The sequence below is a fragment of the Odocoileus virginianus genome, unplaced genomic scaffold, assembly GCF_023699985.2.
Source record: "Odocoileus virginianus isolate 20LAN1187 ecotype Illinois unplaced genomic scaffold, Ovbor_1.2 Unplaced_Scaffold_18, whole genome shotgun sequence".
Lineage (NCBI taxonomy): Eukaryota > Metazoa > Chordata > Mammalia > Artiodactyla > Cervidae > Odocoileus > Odocoileus virginianus.
This window is the reverse complement of record NW_027224280.1, coordinates 876099-899085: the sequence shown is the minus strand read 5'-3', so window position 1 is coordinate 899085 and position 22987 is coordinate 876099. Positions and strand designations below refer to the sequence as shown.

Here is a 22987-nt window from a genome sequence, read left to right as displayed (position 1 = left end):
GGTGTTTGGTGGCCATGAAGCTCTGGACCATTTTGAACAGAATGGGGACAAGGGCCACCATGTTTATTAACAGGGTCCCGGTGCCTCCCATGGTGAGAAGAGGCTCAGGGCAGCCAGGGCAGAAATGGGGAGACTGGCATCCAGGCAAGAGACAAGGGCAGCTTGGACCACTCAGGGGCAGTGGAGGTGGGGAGAAGGGAGTGGCTTCTGAACATGTCTTAATGGTGGAGCCACCCGGCCTCGTTGATGGATTGGACATGGCCGCCCTGGACCACCTCAGATCCTCAGAAACCCCACAAGAAGTCACCTTTCCTCCCGTAGATGGCATTCAGCTCAAGCAGAGTCTGACAGTCTCCCCACCTGCTTCCACCTGCCCCGAGAACAAAGCCACACACCAACTCTGTTTCCCAACATTTAATTAGGAAAAAAAATGACAGGGTCAAAGAAAATCTCATGCAGAAAAGAAAAAGGGGGCAAATCGGGTTTGTAGGAGCATGGACCAGGGCCGGGTTCCTCCAAGGAGGCAGAAGAACAAAGGAGTAAGGCACTGCCACCTCTGCGCAGGGCAGGGCAGCGGAGGGTGAGTGGTCCAGGGGGCGTGCAGACCCCACAGACGGAGTTTGGCAGCAGGGCCCAGAGGAGCAGAGTCTGGTGCCCCCAGGCCCAGATCTGGCCCTGGCAGGAGCTGATTCAAGCTCTCCAGGCCTCAGAGAACACGGCCTGGGAGAAGGCCCAGGCCCAGCCCGAGAAGTCTGGACGGGCTTCTGTGTCAGCTGCAGGGGTACCCCTTCTGCAGAGTCGTAGTCTGAGGGCACCTTTGGTGCCTTGCCTACCCCGAGTGCTGCTGGTGTCCAGGCCCTCTTTTGGAGATGGGCGGGGGCAGCCAGGGGAAGGGGCAGGGCTAGAGGTGAGGCCAAGGCTGACCCTGTCTCAAGGGGAGCCGGGAGGACTCAAGGAGAGGAGGTGAGTGAGGTTGGGACATCTGGGGCAGGGGGGGCGGGTAAGGGGGAACGCTTATTTACAGATGGAGAGGTGAGTGGAGATAAATTAAATAAATAGGTGGTTGGGGCATAAATAGCAAGGGGTGATCACCAGACTGGGCAGGAGAGCAGGGGGAGGGTGGGGGTATTGCTGCTGCTGTGGTGGGGGGCTTGGTCCGGTCGCCCCCTCCCCATGCAGGGCCCAAAGCAAGGCACTAATGAAGGGCCCCGGGCTGTGCTGGGGGTGTCTCGGCCCGGTTCCACCTGATCCGAGGCTCAGCCCGGGACCCAGGCCTGAGACGCCCCCTGGACGGGAGACTGTCTCAGGACTGAGATGCACCCTTCTCTCCGGGTCGGCCGCCCTTAGCTGTTGCTGGACACGAGGCCAATGATCTGCTCCAGCTTCTGGCGCAGCTTGTGTTTCCGACAAGAGGCATCTCGGTCCAGGGCGCTGAGAACCTGTGAAGCAGGCCCCGAGCTGGGCTCTCAGGGGCGGCGGGCTGTTCCTCCCAGCCAAGCCCCCTGCTCCTCAGGGCAAGCTTTCCCCTCCCTCAGGTCTCAGGGTGTCCTTCCCTGCTGGCCAGGACCCTGGGCACGTGGCCTTCGAACAGCCCCTCTTTGACCCCAAATCCTCCTCCAACCGCACAACTCTCGTCCCTCCTCTCCATGGCCAGCATGCAGCCCTGTCCAGGGGTGATGTGGACTCGAGGCTTCCCTTTCCCGTCCCCTGCAGACCCCCAATCCCACCCTAGACCTCTCCCATCCAAAGCAGCAGGCCTTCTCGGGCCTCATCTCCATTGACCATGGGCAGCACCCGATAGCCCATTACTCCTGACAACTGGCGGCGGGGGGGGGGGGGGGGGGGTCCTCACGCATGTGATCCGGGCCCGTGTGGCACTTGGTGGGGAGTGTCCCTCCCGACCCTCCTCAAGACTCCACAGCCAGCTCCCCTTCTGCTCTGCCATGTCAGAGTGTCCCAGGACCCCAGGGCTCAGTGCCTGGGCCATGGATCCATCTAGCTGCCCGGGGAACCCCTTGGTGAGCTCCTCCAGGCTCAGGGCTCTCAGGCCTGTGTCCAGCTGAGGTTCACCGGTTCTCATCTCCAACCAGGAGCCCAGTCCTGAAGCCCACCCTCTGGCTTCCCTGTCTACTGAGGCTCCAGGCACAAATCAGGCAGGTGGCCTGACCCTGCCCACCTCTGGCCCCCACTGCGTTCCTGGCCCTTTACTTTCTCCCAACCAGAACTTGGTGCTTCAGCCAGTAGCTTCTCTCCTGGGGCCCTCACCTCCCCACATCTACAGAGTGTCACGTTTGCCATCCTGAGGGCTTGTTTGTGGGAGGAATTGTGAGTAATCCAAGAGCTGGTACCCCTGACTCCCATCACACCCCTGCTTTTGCAACTGGCTGCACTCTCAAACTCGAGGGGCCTGCGGGGGTGGCACGCACCTCCTGACGGTACTTGGTGACGTAGAAATAGAGCTCACTGAGTGCACTCAGGACATTGAAGTCACTTGCATGGAGACGGGACTGCTCCACCAGATACGCATCCATGTCCTGGTCACTGATGGATGCCATCTTGGCTATGTCCCGGTAGTACCTAATGGGATCCCGAAGAAGTCATGCTGGCATCTGCTGCAAAAGTCAAAGCCCTTGTCCTGGCTGCCAGGCCAGCCTCTGGGACTCCTTCCTGAAGGTGGCCCTCCATTAATATGAGCCAGCCTGGGCAGGGCTAGCTTCTACCCTCACCCAGTAGCTATGTCCTGTGGGTGTCCAGGCCCCCCACCCACACACACTGGGGCCCACCTCTCCACCCAGCTCTTGTAGTTGGGGATGTCCTTGGCATAGAGCAGCTTGTTGGAGGGCGAGTCCTTGCCCAGCGGTGCTCCGACGTGGAGCAGGAGTCCATGAAGGTCTGGGCCACCACCGACAGGCAGGCGTCCGTGATGCTGCTCTTGTGGATGTCGAACACGAACTGCGGGTTCTTGATCACGTTCACCCAGAAGCGCAGGGGCAGGCTAGACAGAGGGACAAAGGCCCGCAGCTCCCCAGTTTCCCCGTGCCACACCCTCCTGTCTGCTCACCTCCACAGGCCCACAGGCGGCAAGATGACACACACTGAGAGTTAGCGGCCTTTTCTTTAATTTTTGGCCTGACTTCAAGCAGTGAGAAGTAAGAGGGAATGGCATTCTGGCCTTGGTGATCTCAATGTTCCCCACACACACATTCACCCCCTGGGCCAGGCTTCCAGCATCTCTGCTCTGTGCCAGTGGTATCACCAGGTGAGCAGCCAGGCCCAGTCAGTCAAGGGCACCTCTGAGTGCGGGCAGCACTATCTGCATCCCAGCTGCCCAAACCCCTGGCAGAGTGACAGACCCTTGCTCTCCCTACTTGGTGGCACCATCGATGCCTAGCCACTGTCCTCCCCTGCTGGGATGAGCAGCCCAGCCCCAGCCCCCACTGTCACCCTGACCAAGGTCCCCAAGTACCAGCCAAGCCTCCTCTTCCCACCCAGCCCTGGCCTGGAGGGCCAGCGCACAGTGGTACCAGTTGCTCTTCCAGGTGTGGCGCACGTCGGGATCACTGATCTGCCGCTGGTCAGCCTGCTCGTCCAGGAAGTCAAACATGTACTTAATGGCCAGTGGCAGGGCTGAGCCCCGGTGTGCTGTGCTGAACACAGTTTCAAAGAGATCGTCCACGAACTTCTGCAGTGTACCCTGCAGGGGCACAGCAAGGGCACCAGCTGACAGGGAGCCATGGGGAAATGTTCCCACAGCAGGACAGATGGGGATGGAGAGGCCTGACAGCGAGTAGGGCTTCTCTGCCCGGCTAACAACACCCCTCAGATAGACTTCGCCTTGACCTCAGGGTGGTAGTTCCCATAGCCAAGGCCTTAAGACAGTCCCTTGGCATTGGAACAATCCAGTGGCCCCTTCCCCAGGCAGCCGGGGCCAGCCTGAGTGCCAAGTCCAGGACAGAAGGGACCCGCACTAAGGCCAGGATGGCACAGGGCAGGCGCACCTTGGTGGCCAGCAGCCGCGTCAGGTAGATCTCTGAGACCATCTTGCTGCCACGGTCACCCTCTCGGTGGTCGGCGTGGTCATGGTTCTTCACTAAGTGCCACAGCTTGGTTCCTGTCTCCTGATCCGGGGTGATCATGGGTGCCCGAGAGCGGAGGCTGTCAGGGCTGCTGGCCGTGCGAAGCAAGCTCTCTGGGGCAGGGGATGGTGTGCCCCCTTAGGCCAGTGGGCCAGCCATCACCATGGCTCTCGCCCCCTCTATCCCAGGAGCCCCGCACTTCTAGGCTCTAAAGAGCCCAGACCTCCTGAGGGCAGGGTCCAGGAAGGCTGCCGGAGCCAAGCTGGCTGCCTGCCCAGAGCAAGGGTTCCCCACCATGGCCGACACAGCCTGGAAGGGCACGAGGCCAGCAGACGCCACCACACCGAGGATACTTACCATAGCGGCTGAGGGAACGGGTGAAGGTGAAGGAGTTGGCCATGTTATAGGCTGACACTTGTTTGGGCACCAACGCCACCAAGGAACCGTCTGTCACCTGCAGATACCAGGGACAGAAAGGGGGCAATGCAGGAGGCTGAGAAGCCAAGAGGCCAACTCTGTGGGGGTATGTGGGGCAGCTCCCACACCTCCCAGAGGAGGACCTATGTTGTGGGGACGATGGAGGGGAGGGGCTAGCACAGGGTCGCGGCCCCACAGGAGCACTGGTCATGGGTGGCCGGCCCTCCAGCTCCTCACCTGGTAGTGGGCCAGCGAGTTGACCCTCTTCCAGTCACACTCAATCTTGGTGGTGACGTCCTCGTCCTGGAGGATGACACGGGCCATGCGGCCCTGGCGCCACTCTGTGGGCCACAGACAGCTCAGTGGAAGGGATCATGAACACCAGCCATGGTACCAGGAGGTGCGGGGGGGGGCCAGGAGGAGAAGGCAGGGGCCTCACCTAGGTCCATGTCCTCAGCTTTGGGGCGCTGGGAGTAAGGGATGCCCTTGTACACAGCATCGAGCAGCTTGTCTTTGGCCTGGGTGATACTGTCACAGTTGAGCACCTTCACGGGCACCTGAGCGCTGCCCTCGCTCTCCGGGCACACACAGTGCAGGGTCTGAGAAGGTGGGGGGGCCACAGGGTGGGTCCTGGGTGAGGCTTCCCTGCAGACCTGACACCCTGTCCACCTGACCACCCCCGCCCCGACCCCACACACCAGCGTCTTGTAGTCGATCTGCTGCCGGATGAGCTTGTCCTCGCTCAGCGAGTACCGCGCCTCGCCCGTGATGGCGTCGATGGGGCCCTTCTCCATCTGCTGCTTGATGGCGCAGTAAAGCATGAAGAGCGGCTCCCCGGCGCACTCCTGGAGGCAGGGCCAGGCATACAGCTGACTGCTGGCCGGCCAGCAGCTTCCCCACCCTACCGCCCCCACCACCTGCCCTGTGAGCATGTGCACCTTCAGAAACTTATACAGCAAAAAGGTGAACCAGTTGGTGAGCATCTTCTCAGCCACTGACTCAGTCCTGGAGAGAAAGGGGTGCTGGGGTCCTGGCTGGAAAGGGCCTCCCAAGGGGTGGGGCCTGGCCAGGACAGGGCTGGCCTGGGGGCTTTGGGGGGGAAAACCCAGTACCTGCGCAGAAGCAGCTTTGGGTGGTTCTTGCTCTCAAGGTTCTTCTCGATGAGGTCCGCCAGCAGCTGCTTAAGCAGACCCGTGGCGTAGTCGAGGCGGCTCTGCAGGGCCACCATGGTAAGGGAAGCCACAGTGCCCCGGTCACGCATGGAGAAGCTGCTCTGGGCCTCCAGGGTGTGGATGAAGGTGAGCACGAAGGCGCGGCTGTGCAGCAGCTGCCCGAAGAGACGCAGGGCCTTCTCAACATGGGGGGGGGTCTGGAGGCAACAGGGCGTCTCAGAGAGCAGAGGTGACCCTGCGGATGACAGGGCAAGGGCAGACAATGGGGGGGGGAGTGTATGGGACTGGGTGGAACTCACATCCAGCTCCTTAAGCACTGGGTGGGCCTCGATCCCCGGGAAGAGCACCCGCACAGCGTAGGTCCGGTAGTCTAGGAAAGGGATCTGAACGCCATCCATGTGGTTCGTCAACTCATTGATGTCTGTCTGCAGCTCAGCAAAGGCTGGGGAGGGCCGGTGGGGCAGAGTGAGCAGGGCAGGAGTGGGGAGCCCCTGCGGCCTGCCCCGCACCCCACCTCCACACAGGCACCTTCCTTGCACTCCAGGGCCACCCGGGACTCTAAGTTGTCCATCTGGAGCTGGAGCCGCTTGAGTGTGCGGTCGGCATCCTGAGTCTTACGTTTGTAGGCAACCAGTACAGCAGTGATGGCCAGCAGCAGGAGGCTGCCCCCTACTGCCAGCCCCACCATGGCTGGCAGGGTCAGTGCCCGCTCGGCTGTGATGTGCAGGGTGCCCAGCCAGAACTCCAGACCGCCCACCAACACCTGCGGGGACGGGCGCATGGTGAGGCAAGCCCCATGCCTGCCCCAGGCTGCCCTGGCCGCCTCCCTGCCCTGTACCCACCATGACGGGCTGCCGGCCCGTCTGGCTGGGGGAATCGCAGAGGAGTTGTGTGTCGGAGACGGTCAGCGTGCATGGCTGGCCCCCTATCAGCACCGTGTAGTTGAGGCGGGAGTTGCCAGCTGCTGCGGGGATCAGATTCTTGCCCTGCACATGGACACCCCAGTCAGCCAGGGCTCCCCCCTTCCCTGGCCCTCCTGCCCTTCGCTCCTGCCCCAGCAGCACCTTTAGCACTACGTGGGAGCCCGGTTTGATGTCCAGGACCCCAGAGGGACCGAGAGGCTCAAAGCTGGGGTCGGGGTAGTAGGTGAAGGAGGACCGGTTGAGGGATCGGGCGGTCTGCACGTGGTCCAGCAGGAAACCAAACTCATCTGGGTGCTCGCCCTGGGCCTGCAGCTGGGGCTGCCCCAGGAAGATGCCAGGGGCTTTACACAGCATGGCAGTGTCATTGATCACGTGGCATGTCTGTGGGGACAAAGGCAAACAGTCCAGCACTTGAGGCCACAGTGGGCAGGGTGGCGGTGTGGGACGGGGGTGGGGGCGCAGCTGGCACTCACATTGGTGGTCTCGATGCCTCGGTACTTGGCCCGGACCCGGGGCTCCTGGACTGTCAGCAAGTGGGTCCCACTCACGGTGATGGCAGTGCTTCCACTAGGGACAGGAGTGAGGGACTTCAGGGCTCCTCCCAACTGCCCCGAATGTGGCCCTCTCTCTGCTTTCCCCATTGGAAGTGGAAGTGAAATGAATGTCACTCAGTCGTGTCCGACTCTTTGTGACCCCACAGACTATATAGTCCATGGAATTCTCCAGGCCAGAATACTGGAGTGGGTAGCCTTTCCCTTCTCCAGGGGATCTTCCCAACCCAGTGGCCCTGGAGTCTCCCTAACCCTGGGTTACCCAGTGGGTGCCAACTGCCATGTGGTCATGGAGGAACCAGGCTCCCCTCTGCTGAGGAGGGCTCAGGCTCAGAGGGGGTGGAGTTTGATGCCTGGCGCTCAGAGACCTGGTCCCCAGCCTCCCCTCTTACTTGATGATGCTCCACGTGGGCTCGAGGCGTGTGACGGTGGGGTCCTGAGTGTAAGTGTAGACAACACCAGGACTGGAGATATTGGCATGGTCAATGGCCAGTGTAATGGGGGCTTGGCTCGGGCCCAGGGTGGAGACAGGCGAGATGCACACGATGACTTCAGCATCCCTCCTGCATCAGCAAGTGGGGACTTGGAGATGGGGACCCCAGGTGGCCCAGGGCTGCCTGCCATCTGCCGGCCTGAGGCCCCAGCTCCCAAACAACCCACCTGACGAACTGGCACTCGCCATCTCTCACGGTCACCATGACCCTGCTGCCAGCGTCCAGAGCCCTTCCAGAGATGGTGAGCCGCGTGCCCCCAGAGGCCGGGCCCCGACTGGGACTCACACGGTCAAAAGTAGGCGTCTATGGGAGAAGAGATCCTAAGGGGCAGGGCGAGGCAGGAGGGGCCAGGCTGCACACTACCCCCAGGAAGCAATGGGAGAGGAAACGGGTATGCACCCCACCTACCACAAAGGTGTAGAGCTGCTCAGACTGCGTGCGGAAGTCAGCCGAACAGTCGCCGACACAGAGCTCCACGGGCCCCGGTGGAGGGCTGGGTACCAGTGACTCTTCCATCTCACAGACGATCCTGGGGGTGGGGTCCGAGAAGGTCAGGCCCCAGAGGCCAGCCCCCAGTTGGGGATGAGGCCTGGTGTCCACCAGCTGGGCTGCACTCACCTCTCAGCACTGATGTACTCGGCAGGGATGGAGTTGCAGCGCACGCCAGCCACCCGCAGGCCCACCTCTCGAGAGGTGAGGCCCAGGTTCTCACCCACGATGGTGATCCAGGTGCCCCCTTCCTTGGGCCCCATGACTGGGTGGATCTGTGGAGCAGGATGGGAGGCGGGAGGGTAAGCTGAGTTGGCGGGTGCCCAGAGGACAGTGGGTGGAGGGGAGACCGACCTGGGCAATGCGAGGGTGGCTGCAGCGAGCGCCCTTCTGGTTCGGGTGCATCCAGTTGGTCTTGGGGGCTGGGCAGTGGGCCCGCAGCTGGCACCTGTGCTCCGAGATGCACCAGCCACAGTTGAAGCGGGGGTCAGCCTTGAGGCAGAGGCCACAGCTGGGCCGCTGCGCCCAGCACTTGTACAAGAGGGCTGTGGGCACAGAGGGCATCGCTGGGGAGCAGTTACGGGCCCTGATGAAGGGTCCCTCTAGGGGACCCCGGCCCCAGCTTGTGCCTACGCTGCCCCAGGAAGTGAGGTCCTCAGCCCCATCCCGCTGCTCACCTCGGAAGGTAGCAGGCTTGTCGATGGGGAAATCGCCGTCCCAGACCACAGAGAAGTCCAGCTCAGTGTCACCGTACTCATCACCTTCATAGGAATACTAGGGGAGAAGGACCTGTGTGACCCTCATGAAGGTGCACAGACCACCCCACCCACCCTACTCAGGAATCCCCAGGAGAAGACTCAGAAGGTCCTCTGCCAGGATGAACTGAGGCTTCCTGAAGAGTCTGCTGGGCACAGCCCGAACCCCCAAGACAGGCGGGGTGGGCCTCACCGAGGCATTCTGGCACTGCACGCTGCTGCTGTTGAAGCGTACAGCAGGGACACGCTGCTGCCGGCCCTGCACCCGGACCACACACTCGTAGTTCTTCTGTCCTGACTGAGGCTGCGGCAGGTTCTTGGCCCGCAGGGTGAGGGGCTGCACAACGCCTACCGGGATCAGGAGGTCCCCGCTGGGCAGGATCGCAGGGCAGCCCTGAGGGGAAAACCCCCGCGTTGAGGAGGCTCTGAGAAAACCCCAAGATGGAGGGTGGCAAAGCCAGGGGCCAGCCTGCAGGGAGCCTGGCCCCCTCGCGTGCAGTGCCCACCTCACCTCACGGTTGTGCACCCTGCCCTCCTGGAAGGAGCAGTCGTGGGGCTGGCTGGTACACACATGGCGGTACTTACACCACTGGCAGGGGTAAGGGCTGCTGACGCAGGACATGCACCTGGAGGGGAGAGGCTTCAGAAATCACAGAGGAGACCAAGCCGGGACCTTCACTGTCCCTTGCGTGGGCCACAGGGGAAGCCAAAGGAAAAAGGCACCCACGTCACAGCGAGCCACAGAGACACGGGGACCAGGGGGCAGGCCAGCTACTACTCACGACTGGAGGACGCTGCAGTTGTAGAAGACGAAGTCAGCCCCAGCAAACCTCACGCCAGTCTCCTTGGAGAGCAGCTGCAGCCGCACGGTGCGGGTGGCCCCTGCAGCGAGCCCACGGCACACTGTGTGAGCCATGGACAGACAGCACCCCCCACCCCCCACAGCCCCAGCCACTGACCATGCCCCCGGGTGAGAGCCCGGAGCTCCTGGAGGGAAGGTGAGGGGCAGTGTAACTCCCCAGAGGGCAGCAGGACGGCCTCACTCTGGGTCACTTCCTCAAAGGCACAGCTCACGCCCGCACTGAGGTCTGGCACGTTGCTCATGGCCACGGTCAGCTGCAGGAAGCCAAAGGCTTGGAGCAGGGTCCACTGCAGCATGTGGGCACCACGCCCCTGCCACATCCCCACCATGCCCCTCACCTGCACCCCGGGCGACGTCACTGACACATTGTTGGGCCAGACGTGCACCTGGACACACTTGCTGAGTGCCTCGGCGAAGCCATACGGGGCCACGGCGCCTGGACAGGCCCCTTGGCGGCAGCACCTGTGTGGGGTCAGGCCAGGCCCATCCCACAGCTGCCCTGGGGGCCAGGAAGGGGTGACGAGGGGGCAGCCGGCCCAGCCTATGGTGCCAGGCAACCACATGCCTCGGCTTCATCTCCGAGGGCCTGAGAGACGTCACTTGGACCAGAGGTTCTGCTCATTAGCGGGAGAAAGTTGGACAGGAGGGAGAGGGAGGCTACAAGGCCACAGCTGTTGGGGTGGGCACATGGGAGAGGGTGGGCACCATGGCTCCCAGCTACAGGCAGAGCTGGGCAGGTCCTCACCTGTGCTGCAGCACGCACCAGCCACAGTGCGGGTCCCCCGAGCCCAGGCAGGCCGCGCAGCTCAGGTACTGCTCACAGGTCTCCACCGGGAGCTGGCTCACCTGGGCACAGCCAAGTTAGCCCGTGCCATGCCCTGCCCTCGGCCCACCCTGCCACCTGCCCCGGGCCCACCTGCTTCTCACTCAGCAGGTAGATGTGCTGGTGGTCAGGGCTGAAGAGCAGGTCACGAAGTATGGGGCTGCCATCCACCACAGGCACCGTCTCGTATAGGTGAGCCTCCTGAGAGCTGTCAACCCGCACCTGGGCCACAAGACCAGCCACCTGACACCACAGCAGCAGTCCACGTACCCGGGCAGGCTCTTCGGCAGCCAGGGGCCCAGCCTTGTCCCATCATAGACAGATGGGGAAGGATGACGCCAAGGCTGCCCCCTAGAGGCTCTTGGGGGTGTCACAGCCAGCCCAAAAAGGCTCACAGGGCACAGAGATGACCACACTTATGCAGAAAGCAAAGAACTAAAGAACCTCTTGATGAAAGTGAAAGAGGAGAGTGAAAAGGCTGGCTTAGAACTCAATATTCAAAAAACAAAGATCATGGCATCTGGTCCCATCACTTCATGGCAAATAGATGGGGAAACAATGGAAACAGTGACAGACTTTATTTTCTTGGGCTCTAAAATCACTGCAGATGGTGACTGCAGCCATGAAATTAAAAGATGCTTGCTCCTTGGAAGAAAAGCTATGACCAACCTAGACAGCATATTAAAAAGCAGAGACATTACTTTGCCAACAAAGGTCCGTCTAGTCAAAGCTATGGTTTTCCCAGTAGTCATGTATGGATGTGAGAGTTGGACCATAAGGAAAGCTGAGAGCCAAAGAATTAATGCTTTTGAGATGTGGTGTTGGAGAAGACTCTTGAGAGTCCCTTGGATTGAAAAGAGATCAAACCAGTCCATCCAAAAGGAAATCAACCCTGAATATTCATTGGGAGGACTGATACTGAAGCTGAAACTCCAATCCTTTGGCCACCTGATGCGAACCACTGACTCACTGGAAAAAACCCTGATGCTGGGAAAGATTGAAGGTGGGAGGAGAAGGGGACAACAGAGAATGAGATGGTTGGATGGTATCACCAACTCAATGAACATGAGTTTGAGTAAACTCTAGGAGTTGGTGATGGAGTCCATGGGGTCACAAAGAATTGGACACGACTGAGTGACTGAACTGTAACTATAGAGTCTGGGCACAGGGAAAAGGTGTGATTTATAGGGGAAGGGGTTTTCGGGATGATGGCAATACCCTGGAATGAAGGAGTGTTCATGCCACTGTAACTCTGCAAATGTACCAAAATCACAGAGATGCTTTATATGAGGGCAGAAGTGTGACACAGGAGTTATACCCCAATAAAGCTGTGAGAAATGTAAAAAAAAAGGACCTGGAGGGGAGTAGACTAGGCCCCCAAGAGTTCCCTGGACACTCCAGACCTCCCTGGGAACACCCCGCATCTCCCAGGTGAGCACGAGGAGAAGCTTGTAGTTTGTCTGGCTCCTTGTCCCTTTAGAAAACCTCAGAGCTCCCAGCCCCAAAACAGAAGCAACCCCTGGGCCTATCAGGGGACAAGATGGCAAAGGCAGTCAGATTCACATTTGTTCCTTCATTCATTCAAGGAGGCTTCCCTGGTAGCTTGGTTGGTAAAGAATCTGCCTACAGTGCAGGAGACCTGGGTTCAATCCCTGGGTCAGGAAGATCCCCGGAGAAGGGAACGGAAACCCACTCTAGTACTCTTGTCTGTAGAATTCCATGGACAGAGGACCTAGTGGGCTACAGTCTGTGGAATTGCAGAGTCGGACCTGACTGTGGGACTAACTTTCCTTTCCTTTTTCATTCAAGGAGGACCCAGCAATGATGGCTCCTGCTCTCCTGGCAGGGAAGCCCAGAGATAAGGACAGAGGCTTGGGTCAGCCACAGGAAGCCAGTGGTTCAGGCCACAGCAGGTAGTGGCACCAGTGAGCATGGGTGGCACAGAGGCGCACAGGGCTTGCCTGCACCATCTTGTCCCCACCCCTCATTCTGCATCTCAGCCTGCCCTGATGCCCACAGACTGGTGCCCACCTTCTTGAGACTGCCACCGCGAGTGCCAATAAAGACCACAGAGTGCTGCTGGTAGGTGTAGGCGGCCACGCTGGTCATGCCATCGGTACTGTCAGCTAGCAGGGGCAGCCCCTCGATCACGTGTAGGCCGCCCAGTGGCTGGTTCAACACCAACCCACAGAAGTTTCCATTTATCTGCATGGGCTGGTGAAATAGGAGGGGTGCACACAGGTCAGCTCATGGGCACCCACTGGATGTCGGCTGCGAGATCCCACATTGTGGCAGGGAAGAGGACCCAGAACTCACTCCTTGCTAGCCAAGACCAACCAACCATTAGTCCCAGGACCCCACAGGAAATGGGGGGATGAGAAAGGAGCTGGAGGAAGGCGAGCAGGCAGGAGTGGGGAGTAGACAGCAAGGCCTGGGAGGCTGCCACTGATGCAGAATGTGAGGGGGCACCCGCAAGATAGAGCTGGAGGAGCCAGCTGGGGACAGAGGGGCAGGAAGAGGAAGGGAGTGGTCCACAAACAGAGTGTGCCCACCCAGAGGATTGGCAGGGAGGCAGGCTGGTGAGGAAAGAGAATCTGCAAAGGCAGGGAGGGGATCACAGGGGGTGGGGGATTCTGGGCTAAGCTGTCACTCCCGAGACGGTCCAGAGGAGCATCTCCCAGGTGAGCGGGCCTGTCGAGCCTGGGACAGGCCAGCAGCCTAGTGGCTGCTAGGTGACCACCATGGCTGGCCCCGCAGACCCGGGAAGGGGCAGAGGGCCTGGCAGAGGGGCGGGGGGTGTGGGCAGGGGCTCACAGTGTTGATGCAGGGCAGCTCCTTGTTTAGCAGCCAGGGCAGTGCCAGCGTGCCCTCCCCACGGTAGCAGGACTGGATGCGACGCCGGATGTGTGCATTGATGTTGCTGAGGGTAAAGAGGCAGAGGATGGTCTGCCTCGGTGGGCTGGCCCGGTTCTTCTGGCCCTGAGAGAAGACGGTGAAGAGGACATCCTCGTCAGCCGGCACGCCCAGGGCCTGGGCCAGCAGCAAGCCGGGTTTGGCCAGGTGGGCGCTCTGCACTAGGCGGTACTCCACGCCGCGCCATGAGCAGCCAATGGGGAACTCCACGTATGAGTAGAACTCGGAGTCTCCTGAGCACATGCGCACAATCTTGGACGTGAAGAACTTCTCGCCCGCTGTGTCCAGCAGTGTCTGCTGGGTGTCCAGCTGCAGCGTCAGGAAGTACACAAAGGAGGCGCTCACAAAGCCATAGACGTAGTAGATGTCAAAGGCCGGGTACAGGGACAGGGTGTCCGAGGGGATCTTGATCTGTGAGGAGACGAACTCGTCCTGGTATACCTACAGAACAGGCGGGGGAGAGAGCCTGAGATGAGGCCAGGGTCCACCCGTGGCCTCCCCATCCATGGCCCCTGCCACTCGCCCTGGCCTCGATCCCACAACAGGGTCCCTAAGGGGCTTCCATCACAACCCCCCACCCATGCATGCACAGGACCCCAGGCCAGAAAGACTCCAGAGGGCAAGCCATGACCCGGCCCACCCTGCCATCCTCAGCAGCTTGTCCCGTCTGGGACCAACCAGGTCTCTTCCGGGGGCAGAGGCAGGACGCAGTGGAGGCATGAGGGCACAGGGCCTGGCTCTCCAGAGGGGAGCAAAGGGAGGGGAGGGCAGGGGACGCCTGACAGCCAGGGGTGGGGCTCACCCACCAGACTGAACATATCCACACCGTCCTCGTCCCGGATGAGCTTTCGGGAGCTCAGGGTAGGGAAGTACTCGGACTTGCCATCCACAGCCGTGCCTACAAACAGCTTGCTGGGCCCCTGGCCCTGCTCCACGATGACGCCAGCCATGGAGTCCGGCTCCTGGGCCCCTGACAGGTAGTGCTCCTTGCGGTGGTGGGGCTCACCCAGCTTGAAGAGGTCGTCCAGCCTCAGGAACTGGCAGATACCCTGCCAGATGCTGCCACAGGCCACCAAACGGCGGGCTGCGTAGTCTATGAGCAGCAGCTTGTTCACGTTGTCCACAGGCGCCAGGCGGTGGGCACACACACGCATGCTGGGGGGCGGGTAGCAGCGGGCATTGTCCTCAACGGGCCCCGTGATATGGACCCGCAGCTCAGTCAGGTTGGGCGCCAGCTTGAAGATGTGGTTCACGGCGCCCACAAACACCTCCCCAGTCACCCGGTGCACAGCCAGGTGGGTGAGCGAGGTGTCCGTCACTGAAAAAGCAGGGAAGGGTCTGCGGCTGCCCAGGGCCCGCCCGGCGGCCAGAAGGAACAGCAGGATGAAGATGGTGGACATGGCTGGCGGCTGTCCTGGGGGGTGGGCCTGGAGAGAGACAGCAGGGGCCAGTCACAGGCCCACCCCCTGGCCTGGCCTTGGGCCTCCGGCCAGCCCAGAACCATGGCCCAGAGGGTGGAGGCCAGTCACCTGCCACCACACCAGGGCCCCAGATGGCAGCCCCAGCTGGGAGAAAGGAGGGGCGTCTGCCAGGGTGCACAAGGGAGCCACAAGCACAGGCAGGCTTGGGGGCCATCAATCACCCCCCACCCACTGCTGGCAAGCAGCCGGGAGGCCTCGCCTCAGCTGGACCACACCCAAGCGGGCCACGGCGCCAGATGCTGGGAGAGGCAGGGTGGGAGGCCCTCCAGGAAGGAGAAGCCGAACAGCAGATCCCAGGCCCGAGGGTGGCCAGCCACACACGGGCCCAACCCAACTGTGGGCCACTCAAGGCCATGGAGCCACCTTGCACCCTAGTTTGGGGGGCAGGGAGGAGACAAGGGAGTGGGAAAACGATGGCAAATGGGATGTTGGGGTGTCGGGACATCAGAGGTCTGAGGCATCAAAGCCTGAGCCCAGACAGCACCCAGGGACACCAATCTGCCCTCTGCGCCCCGGCTGCCTCCTTGCCCCAAGGGCCCCTGTCTGCCGGCTGACAGGGAGCCTGCGATCTGGGCTACAAGCTGCCACACAAAAGCCAAGTGGTGCCGGCCCCCGCAGCAATGCACAGAGACAGACAGACGTCAGGCTCTGCCCAGGCACAACCGGATGGATGCCCAGAGCAGGGGTGCACGCAGCCCCCTCCAAAGCCAGACGGTAGCTGGCGAAGGGGAGAGGCAGGGTTGGTAAACACAGCTGAGACTCTGGCGAGACAAACCAGGGGACCCCAGGAACAGCACCAGGCTTGGCTGGGTCTTCACCCTGAGGCCACACCCAGCTCCAGGCAGCCAAGACAGCAGAGCCGTGGCGTGGCAGCCAACAGGGCAGGGCTCAGGGCCCCCCTATCGGTGCCCAAGCCCCAAGAGAGACACAAGTTACCCCACCTTGGAGGGAGTGGCGAGGAACCAAACCAAGGCAGCCCAGAAGAAACGGGGTGGGGGGGATTGCATTTGCCAGAACCAGGAGCAGACCCAGCTTGGAACTGCTAAGTTTCAGCTCAAGACCGCTCGGCTCTCCCAGGCTCTTTTGTCAAGGTCCGCATTCTGGACCCTGAATGCCAGAGCTGGAGAAGAAAGGAGGGCGGAGAAGGCGGGGGGGGTCGTCATGCCACCCTCACCTCCTCCGCAGTGCACGGGAATACAAGCCTAAGAAGGGGAACCGGACAGGTCGGGAGGGATACCTGGAGAGGTACGTTGTGGAGCCCAAACGCCCGCTCCAAAGCACAGCCTGGAAGCGGGAGCCTCCGGCCAACCGAGCCTCTCTGAGCCAGCCCTGCGGAGCCCGAGGATGCGGGCAGACACTGGCAGAGACGGGGCTCTCGCACCCGCTCCCCAATGCCCCGCGCGGTTCTGCCGGCCCGGTTTGCCCTGCCCCCAACCAGGGACACCGCCCCCCCCGCCCCGCCGCCCACCCCCGCAGTGGACGGAGGCGCCGGGGCTGCTTCTCCACCACAAAGGGTCCCCACGGGTAGGGGGCTGGCCGCCGAGGCGCAGAGCACGAAGGACCAGTCGGGCGGGAGCCGGAGAAGGCGGGGGCAGGGCCCGACCCCTGGAAGGCCAAGGCGACCCCCGGGGATGCCCGACCCCGGGGCAGATGAGCAGGCTGGCCTCGCACGGGCGGCGGGGGCGGGGGGGGGGGTGGCAGGCACCTACCTGTCCCTCCGCCGCCGCCGGCTCCGGGTGGCCGCCCGTTGGCCACGTGGACGCGCCCTCGAGCCCCACACCGCCCCGCTCGCGCGCCCCCGCCGCCGCACCCCGCGCGCCCGCGCCCCCGCCGCCGCCCACACTTTGGGGCCAGCCCGCGGCCGCCGGGGCCTTTTAAATCCGGACCGTACCACCGCGCCGGGCAGGGGTGCCCAGGGAGGGCTCACAGCCGGGGGTGGCCTGCCTCTCCCCGAGCTACGGGAGAGGCCCAGCGGCGCAGCTCCAGCCCCCGGCGAGCGGCTGGGGTTCCCCCCTACCCCCCGCAGCGATACGACCCTCCCCTCCACTAGCGAAATGGCTGCGTCCGGGGAGCGCGCCCCTCCGCCCGCCGCCTCCCGCCACCTGGGGACCCGCGCGCGCCCGCGCCACACCCCCTTCGGGCCAGGGGTGCGCGCGGGCCTCGGGGTCGCGCAGACGCCTCCCGGGCGCTCGAAGGCCCGCCCAAGGCCACCTGCCGCCGGTTCGCAGCAACCACCCCACCCCACCCCACCCCCGCCCCGTCCCCGCCCACCCCGCACTCCGGTCAGGATCCTACTGGCACACACCAGCCTGGGACTCGCGGTCCTGACCCAGGACACTCTCCCGGAGAAGGTCCACTAATCCGGAGGGCCTGAGTCTGATAACATCCACGAGGACTAAGGCTGTCTGCCTTTACCACCTGGCCCCGTCCCCAGTGGCCCTGAATTGGAGATTTTCAGTCCCTTGGTTCCTTTTTCCTTTTCTTTTTATACAGCTTTATTGACCTATAATTCATCTATCATGTAAGTCCCTCATGTAAAGGGTAACATTCAATAACATTTAATATATTCACACAAAGTTGGGCAACCATTACTCCTGTTTGATTCCAAAACAGGAGTTTGGAATTCCTGTTCTCATCACCCCCAAAATAAATCTCTATGTACCCTTTAGCCAGCCATCAGTTCACCCCGTGTGAATTTTAGGATGGACTTTTCAGTTTCTGCAAAAAAAAAAAAAAAAAAAAAAGCCAGTGGAAGTTTGATACGGATTGAATTCAATCTGTAAATCAATTCAGAGAATGTTGCCATCTTAACAAGGCTTCCCAGATGGTGCTAGTGGTAAAGAACCCACCTGCCAATGCAAGAGACATAAGAGATGTAGGTTTGATCCCTGGGTTGGGAAGATCCCCTGGAGGAGGAAATGGCAACCCACTCCAGTGTTCTTGCCTGGAGAGTCCCATGAACAGAGGAGAGGGACTGGTAGGCTACAGTCCATAGGGTCGCAAAGAGTCAGACACAACTGAAGCGACTTAGCATGCAGGCACACACCATCTTAACAAGATTCTTTCCATCCATGAATTTGGGATGTTGTGATGATGAATTCATGTGTATTACTTTCAACTTGGCTAGGCTATAGTTGGCAATTATTTAATCACTCATCTAGCTGTTGCTCTGGAGAAATTTCGTAGATGTGGTGAACATCAACAACCGGTTGACTTTATTATATTTTTTCTTTTCAGGTTGACTTTAAATCACACTCCATAATGTGGGTGAATCTTGTCCACTCAATTGAAGGCCTTAAAAGCAAAAACTGAAGTTCCCATGGAAAACAGATATTCTGCCTCCAGACTGTAATGTAGAAGTCCTGCTTGAATCTGCAGCCTGCCAACCTGCCCTGCAAATTTTTCACCTTGTCAGCCCTCACAATCACATGAGCTAATTCCTTAAAATTAATTGTGTGTGTATGTGTGTGTGTGTGTATCCTGTTCTGTTACTCCAGAGAACCCTGACTAAATAAATGTGTTTTCATTTATTCAGGTTTGCTTTATTTTCTTTCAGTGATATTGTCTAGTTTACGATGTACAAGTCTTGCATTTTTTTTTTATTATGTGAATTTCCTTTTCTTTTTATTTTTTTATTGAAGGATAATTGCTTTACAGAATTTTGTTGTTTTCTGTCAAACCTCAACATGAATCAGCCATAGGTATACATATATCCCCTCCCTTTTGAAACTCCCTCCCATCTTCCTCCCCATCCCACCCCTCTAGGTTGATACAGAGCCCCTGTTTGAGTTTCCTGAGCCATACAGCAAATTCCCGTTGGCTATCTATTTTACATGGAAGTAAAATAGGTTAAATATTTTACATGGAAGTACCTATTTTATATGGAAGTCTTGCTATTTCTATTATTAATTTATTCCTAAGTATTTTATTCTTTATTATGCTATTATAAAACAGAACTGTTCATTGCTCAGGTATAGAAATACAATTGATTTTTGTGTAATGATGTTTCTTCCTGCAACTTTGCTGAACTCATTTATTAGCTTTATTGTTTTTTCCAGCACATGTAGTAAGATTTTGCATATACAAGATTATTTCATCTGTGAATAGAGATAGTTTTACTTCTTCCTTTCCAATATGGCTGGCTATATTGCCCTGGCTACACCCTCAGATATGCAGATGAAACCACCCTTATGGCAGAAATTGAAGAGAAACTAAAGAGCCTCTTGATGAAAGTGAAAGAGGAGAGTGAAAAAGCTGGCTTAAAACTCAACATTCAAAAAACGAAGATCATGGCATCTAGTCCCATCACTTCATGGCAAATAGATGGGAAAACAATGGAAACAGTGACAGACTTTATTTTCTTGGGCTCCAAAATCACTACAGATGGTGAATGCAGCCACAAAATTAAAAGATGCTTGCTCCTTGGAAGAAAAGCTATGACCAACCTAGACAGCGTATTAAAAAGTAGAGACATTATTTTGCCAATAAAGGTCCGTATAGTCAAAGGTATGGTTTTCCAGTAGTCATGTACAGATATGTGAGTTGGACCATAAAGAAGGCTGAGCACCAAAGAATTGATGCTTTTGAACTGTGGTGTTGGAAAAGACTCTTGAGAGTCCCTTGGACTGCAAGGAGATCAAACCAGTCAATCCTAAAGGAAATCAGTCCTGAATATTCATTGGAAGGACTGATGCTGAAGCTGAAGTTCCAATACTTTGACCACCTGATGCGAAGAACTGACTCATTGGAAAAGACCCTGATGCTGGGAAAGATTGAAGGCAGGAGAAGGGGATGACAGAGGATGAGATGGTTGGATGGCATCACTGACTCAATGGACATGAGTTTGAGCAAGCTCTGGGAGTTGGCGATGGACAGGGAAGCCTGGCGTGCTGCAGTCCATGGGATTGCAAAGAGCTGGACACAACTGAGCAACTGAACTGAGCACTCTCCAGTCAAATGTTGGATAGAAGTGGGCATTTTCTTTTTAACTTTATAATTTGAAAATATTTCAGACTTACGGAAAAGCTATAAGAAATGTACAGAAAGCTCCCATGTACCCTTAACTCACATTCACCAAGAGTTCATATTTTGTTCCATTTGCTTTCTCATTCTCTTTGTCTCTTGTGGGTGCATATATTTTTATTTCATATATTAGAATAATATTTTCTCAGGCTTCCTTGGTGGCTCAGTGGTAAAGAATCCACCTGCCAATGCAGGAGACATGGGTTTGATCCCTGGTCCGGGAAGATCCCACATACCTCAGAGCAATTAGCCCCATATGCCACAACTATCGGCCCTGTGCTCTAGAGCTCAGAAGCCGCAACTACTGAAAACAACACACCCTAGAGCCCGTGCTCCACAAGAGAACAGCCACTGCAATGAGAAGCCTGTGCAGCAGCAAAGACCCAGTACAGCCAAAAACAAATAAGTAAAAGAAGAAAAAAACCTATGAGGCTGATATTCTGAACAAATTATAATGAAAATATTTTCTCAACTACGTCTAAGTTGCATACAGCTTACCCCTTAACCCCTAAATACTACCATCTGTGTTTCATAACTATAGCATAATTGGCTTCCCTGGAGGCTCATAAAGAGTCCATCTGCAATGCAGGAGACCTGGGTTCCATCCCTGGGTTGGGAAGATCCCCTGGAGAAGGGAAAGGCTACCCACTCCAGTATTCTGGCCTGGAGAATTCCACGGACTGTATAGTCCATGGAGTTGCAAAGAGTCGGACACGACTGAGTGACTTTCACTTTCACTGGGTGCAGGCCAGGTATTTGATGGACCATCCTCGGGTTGCATATGTCTGATGTTTTCTCAGGGCAAGATTCAGGCTGTATGTGGTGGGAGGTTTACCAGGCCCTCTCTGTGCTTCTTATCAAGAGGCAAGTGTTATTGTTTTGTCCCTTCACTGTGATGTTAACTTTAAGCATTTGGTTAAGGTGGTAACTACCAGTTTCTCAATGGGTTTCCCTGATAGTTCAGTTGGTAAAGAATCTGCCTGCAATGCAGGAGACCTGGTTCAATTCCTGGGTGGGGAAGATCCCCTGGAGAAGGGATAGGCTACCCACTCCAGTATTCTTGGGCTTCCCTTGTGGCTCAGCTGGTAAAGAATCTGCCTGCAGTGCGGGAGACCTGGGTTCGATCCCTGAAGATCCCCTGGAGAAAGGAAAGGCTACCCACTCCAGTATTCTGGCCTGGAAAATTCCATGGGGGGGTCACAGAGTCAGACTCGACTGAGCAACTTGCACTTTCAGCAGGTTCTCAAATGGATAGTTTGTCTTTTTTCCGTTTCAGCAGGTTCTCAAATGGACAGTTTGTAGTTTTCCGTTTGTAACTAAAACATACTTTGTAGAAAGGTACTTTGAAACTAGGTAACTATTCTCTTCTTCATCAAAATGTCACCTCCTCACTGATAACTCTTGCCTGAATCATACTCTAATGCCTCCCTGGTGGCTCAGACGGTAAAGAATCTGCCTGCCAATGCAGGAGACCTGGGTTTGATCCCTGGGTCAGGAAGATTCCCTGGAGAAGGGAATGGCTACCCACTCCAGTATTCTTGCCTGGAGAATTCCATGGACAGAGGAGCCTAATGGGCTACAGTCCATGGGGTTGTAAAAAGTTGGACATGAATTTCACTTCCATAGTTGCTCAGTTCCAAACCTCAAGATGATGGTTACAAAACAGTGCTTTTTCTCCCTTCATGATCCCTCCTACTCAATGGCATCCTTCTTTTAGAAAGAACTCCTCTGTTTATCTATCTATATATACATGATCTGTGTGGACTCATGGATGTGGATTTTATTCGGTGGATTGTAATCCATTAATTTTTTTTTTTATCACACTACATGGAATGTGGGATCTTACTAATAGTTCTCTGTGCTGTGTGTGCTAAGTCGCTTCAGTCCTGTCTGACTCTCTGTGCAACCCATATGGACTGTAGCCAGCCAGGCTCCTCTGTCCATGGGATTCTCCACGCAAGAATACTGGAGTGGGTTGCCATGCCCTTCAACCTAGGGATTGAACCGACATCTCCTGCATTGGCAGGCGGGTTCTTTACCACTAGGGCCACCTGGGAAACCCCTATACACAGGCTATGTATATAAAAATGTCCTGAATACATACTGATGGCCCCACTCCAATTCCACACCAAAACTTCCTAGCCTTTCCCCAGTGTATATTTGTATCTCCCTTCAGCATTGGGAGACCTGGCTCCCAACACTACTGATGTACTGACTCATTTGCTTGATCCTCTAATAATGCATAGAGAGCACTTTCAGAATCAAGTATTTGTCCCTAGGACAAACAAACCTAAGAGGAATCTAAAATTTCCTTGCAGGATTTTTGTTGTTTAGTTTCTTTTGTCTTAAAACTGAAGGTATAAAGTGAAAGTGCTGTGTTTAAACACTGTTTGCAGGGACTTCCCTGGTGGTCCAGTGGCTAAGACTCCATGCTCCCAATGCAGGGGACCCAGGTTTGATCCCTGGTCAGGGAACTAAGATCCCACGTGACATGCAGCACAGCAACAAAGAAATGGGGATGTTTGTCTAATTTTTATTGATTTGCAGGAGTTTGTGTATGTCTGTATGAATGTGTTCTGGTACCACCCCTCTGTCATAAAAATATTTTCTTTTCTTGAATCTACTGGCTTGTGTTTTCATTTTCATATCTTTTAAAGAGCAAAAGTTTTCATTTTTGTGAAGTCTGATTTGTCAGCTTTTCTTTTTATGATTATTTTTTGTATCCTGTGCAAGAAAACTTTGCCAAGATTGCCTACAGCAAGGTTACAAAGATTTTCCCCCTTGTTTCATTTATATGCTTTTTTAAGTTTTAACTTTTACTTTTAGGTCTACAACCCATGTCAAATTCATTTTTCTCCATGGTCTAAGTAAGGAGTATTCGTTTCCTGTGGCTGTCAAAACAAAGTTCCACAAACTGAGTAGCTAAAACAACAGATATTTATTCTCTCCTTTTTTTTTTATCCCTACCCCCTCTTCTCTCCTTTTGAGGTGATAAAATTATTCTGGGAG

General features: G+C 57.2%; 1 protein-coding gene and 1 long non-coding RNA gene across 2 annotated transcripts; one reads left to right on the top strand and one right to left on the bottom strand.

Annotated features, from left to right (window-relative positions):
* Positions 1 to 399: 399 nt before the first annotated feature.
* On the bottom strand, positions 400 to 16769 carry PLXNA3 (plexin A3). The gene is given in 34 exon segments (XM_070462970.1): positions 400 to 1439; positions 2427 to 2577; positions 2784 to 2856; positions 2859 to 2995; positions 3525 to 3694; positions 3999 to 4189; positions 4434 to 4530; positions 4731 to 4834; positions 4933 to 5092; positions 5192 to 5338; positions 5432 to 5498; positions 5606 to 5862; positions 5965 to 6107; positions 6194 to 6428; positions 6508 to 6651; positions 6730 to 6969; positions 7062 to 7155; positions 7532 to 7702; positions 7800 to 7936; positions 8042 to 8162; positions 8252 to 8397; positions 8477 to 8667; positions 8800 to 8896; positions 9071 to 9271; positions 9389 to 9503; positions 9660 to 9759; positions 9837 to 9993; positions 10078 to 10201; positions 10485 to 10585; positions 10656 to 10784; positions 12594 to 12776; positions 13377 to 13916; positions 14282 to 14902; positions 16666 to 16769. Coding segments are annotated over 33 exon segments (5613 nt in total). The 5' UTR covers positions 14876 to 14902; positions 16666 to 16769; the 3' UTR covers positions 400 to 1343.
* Positions 15688 to 18486, top strand: LOC139033569 (uncharacterized). The gene is made up of 2 exons (XR_011486120.1): positions 15688 to 16201; positions 18194 to 18486. It is a non-coding gene; the product is annotated as an uncharacterized lncRNA (long non-coding RNA).
* The last annotated feature ends 4501 nt before the right edge of the window (positions 18487 to 22987 follow it).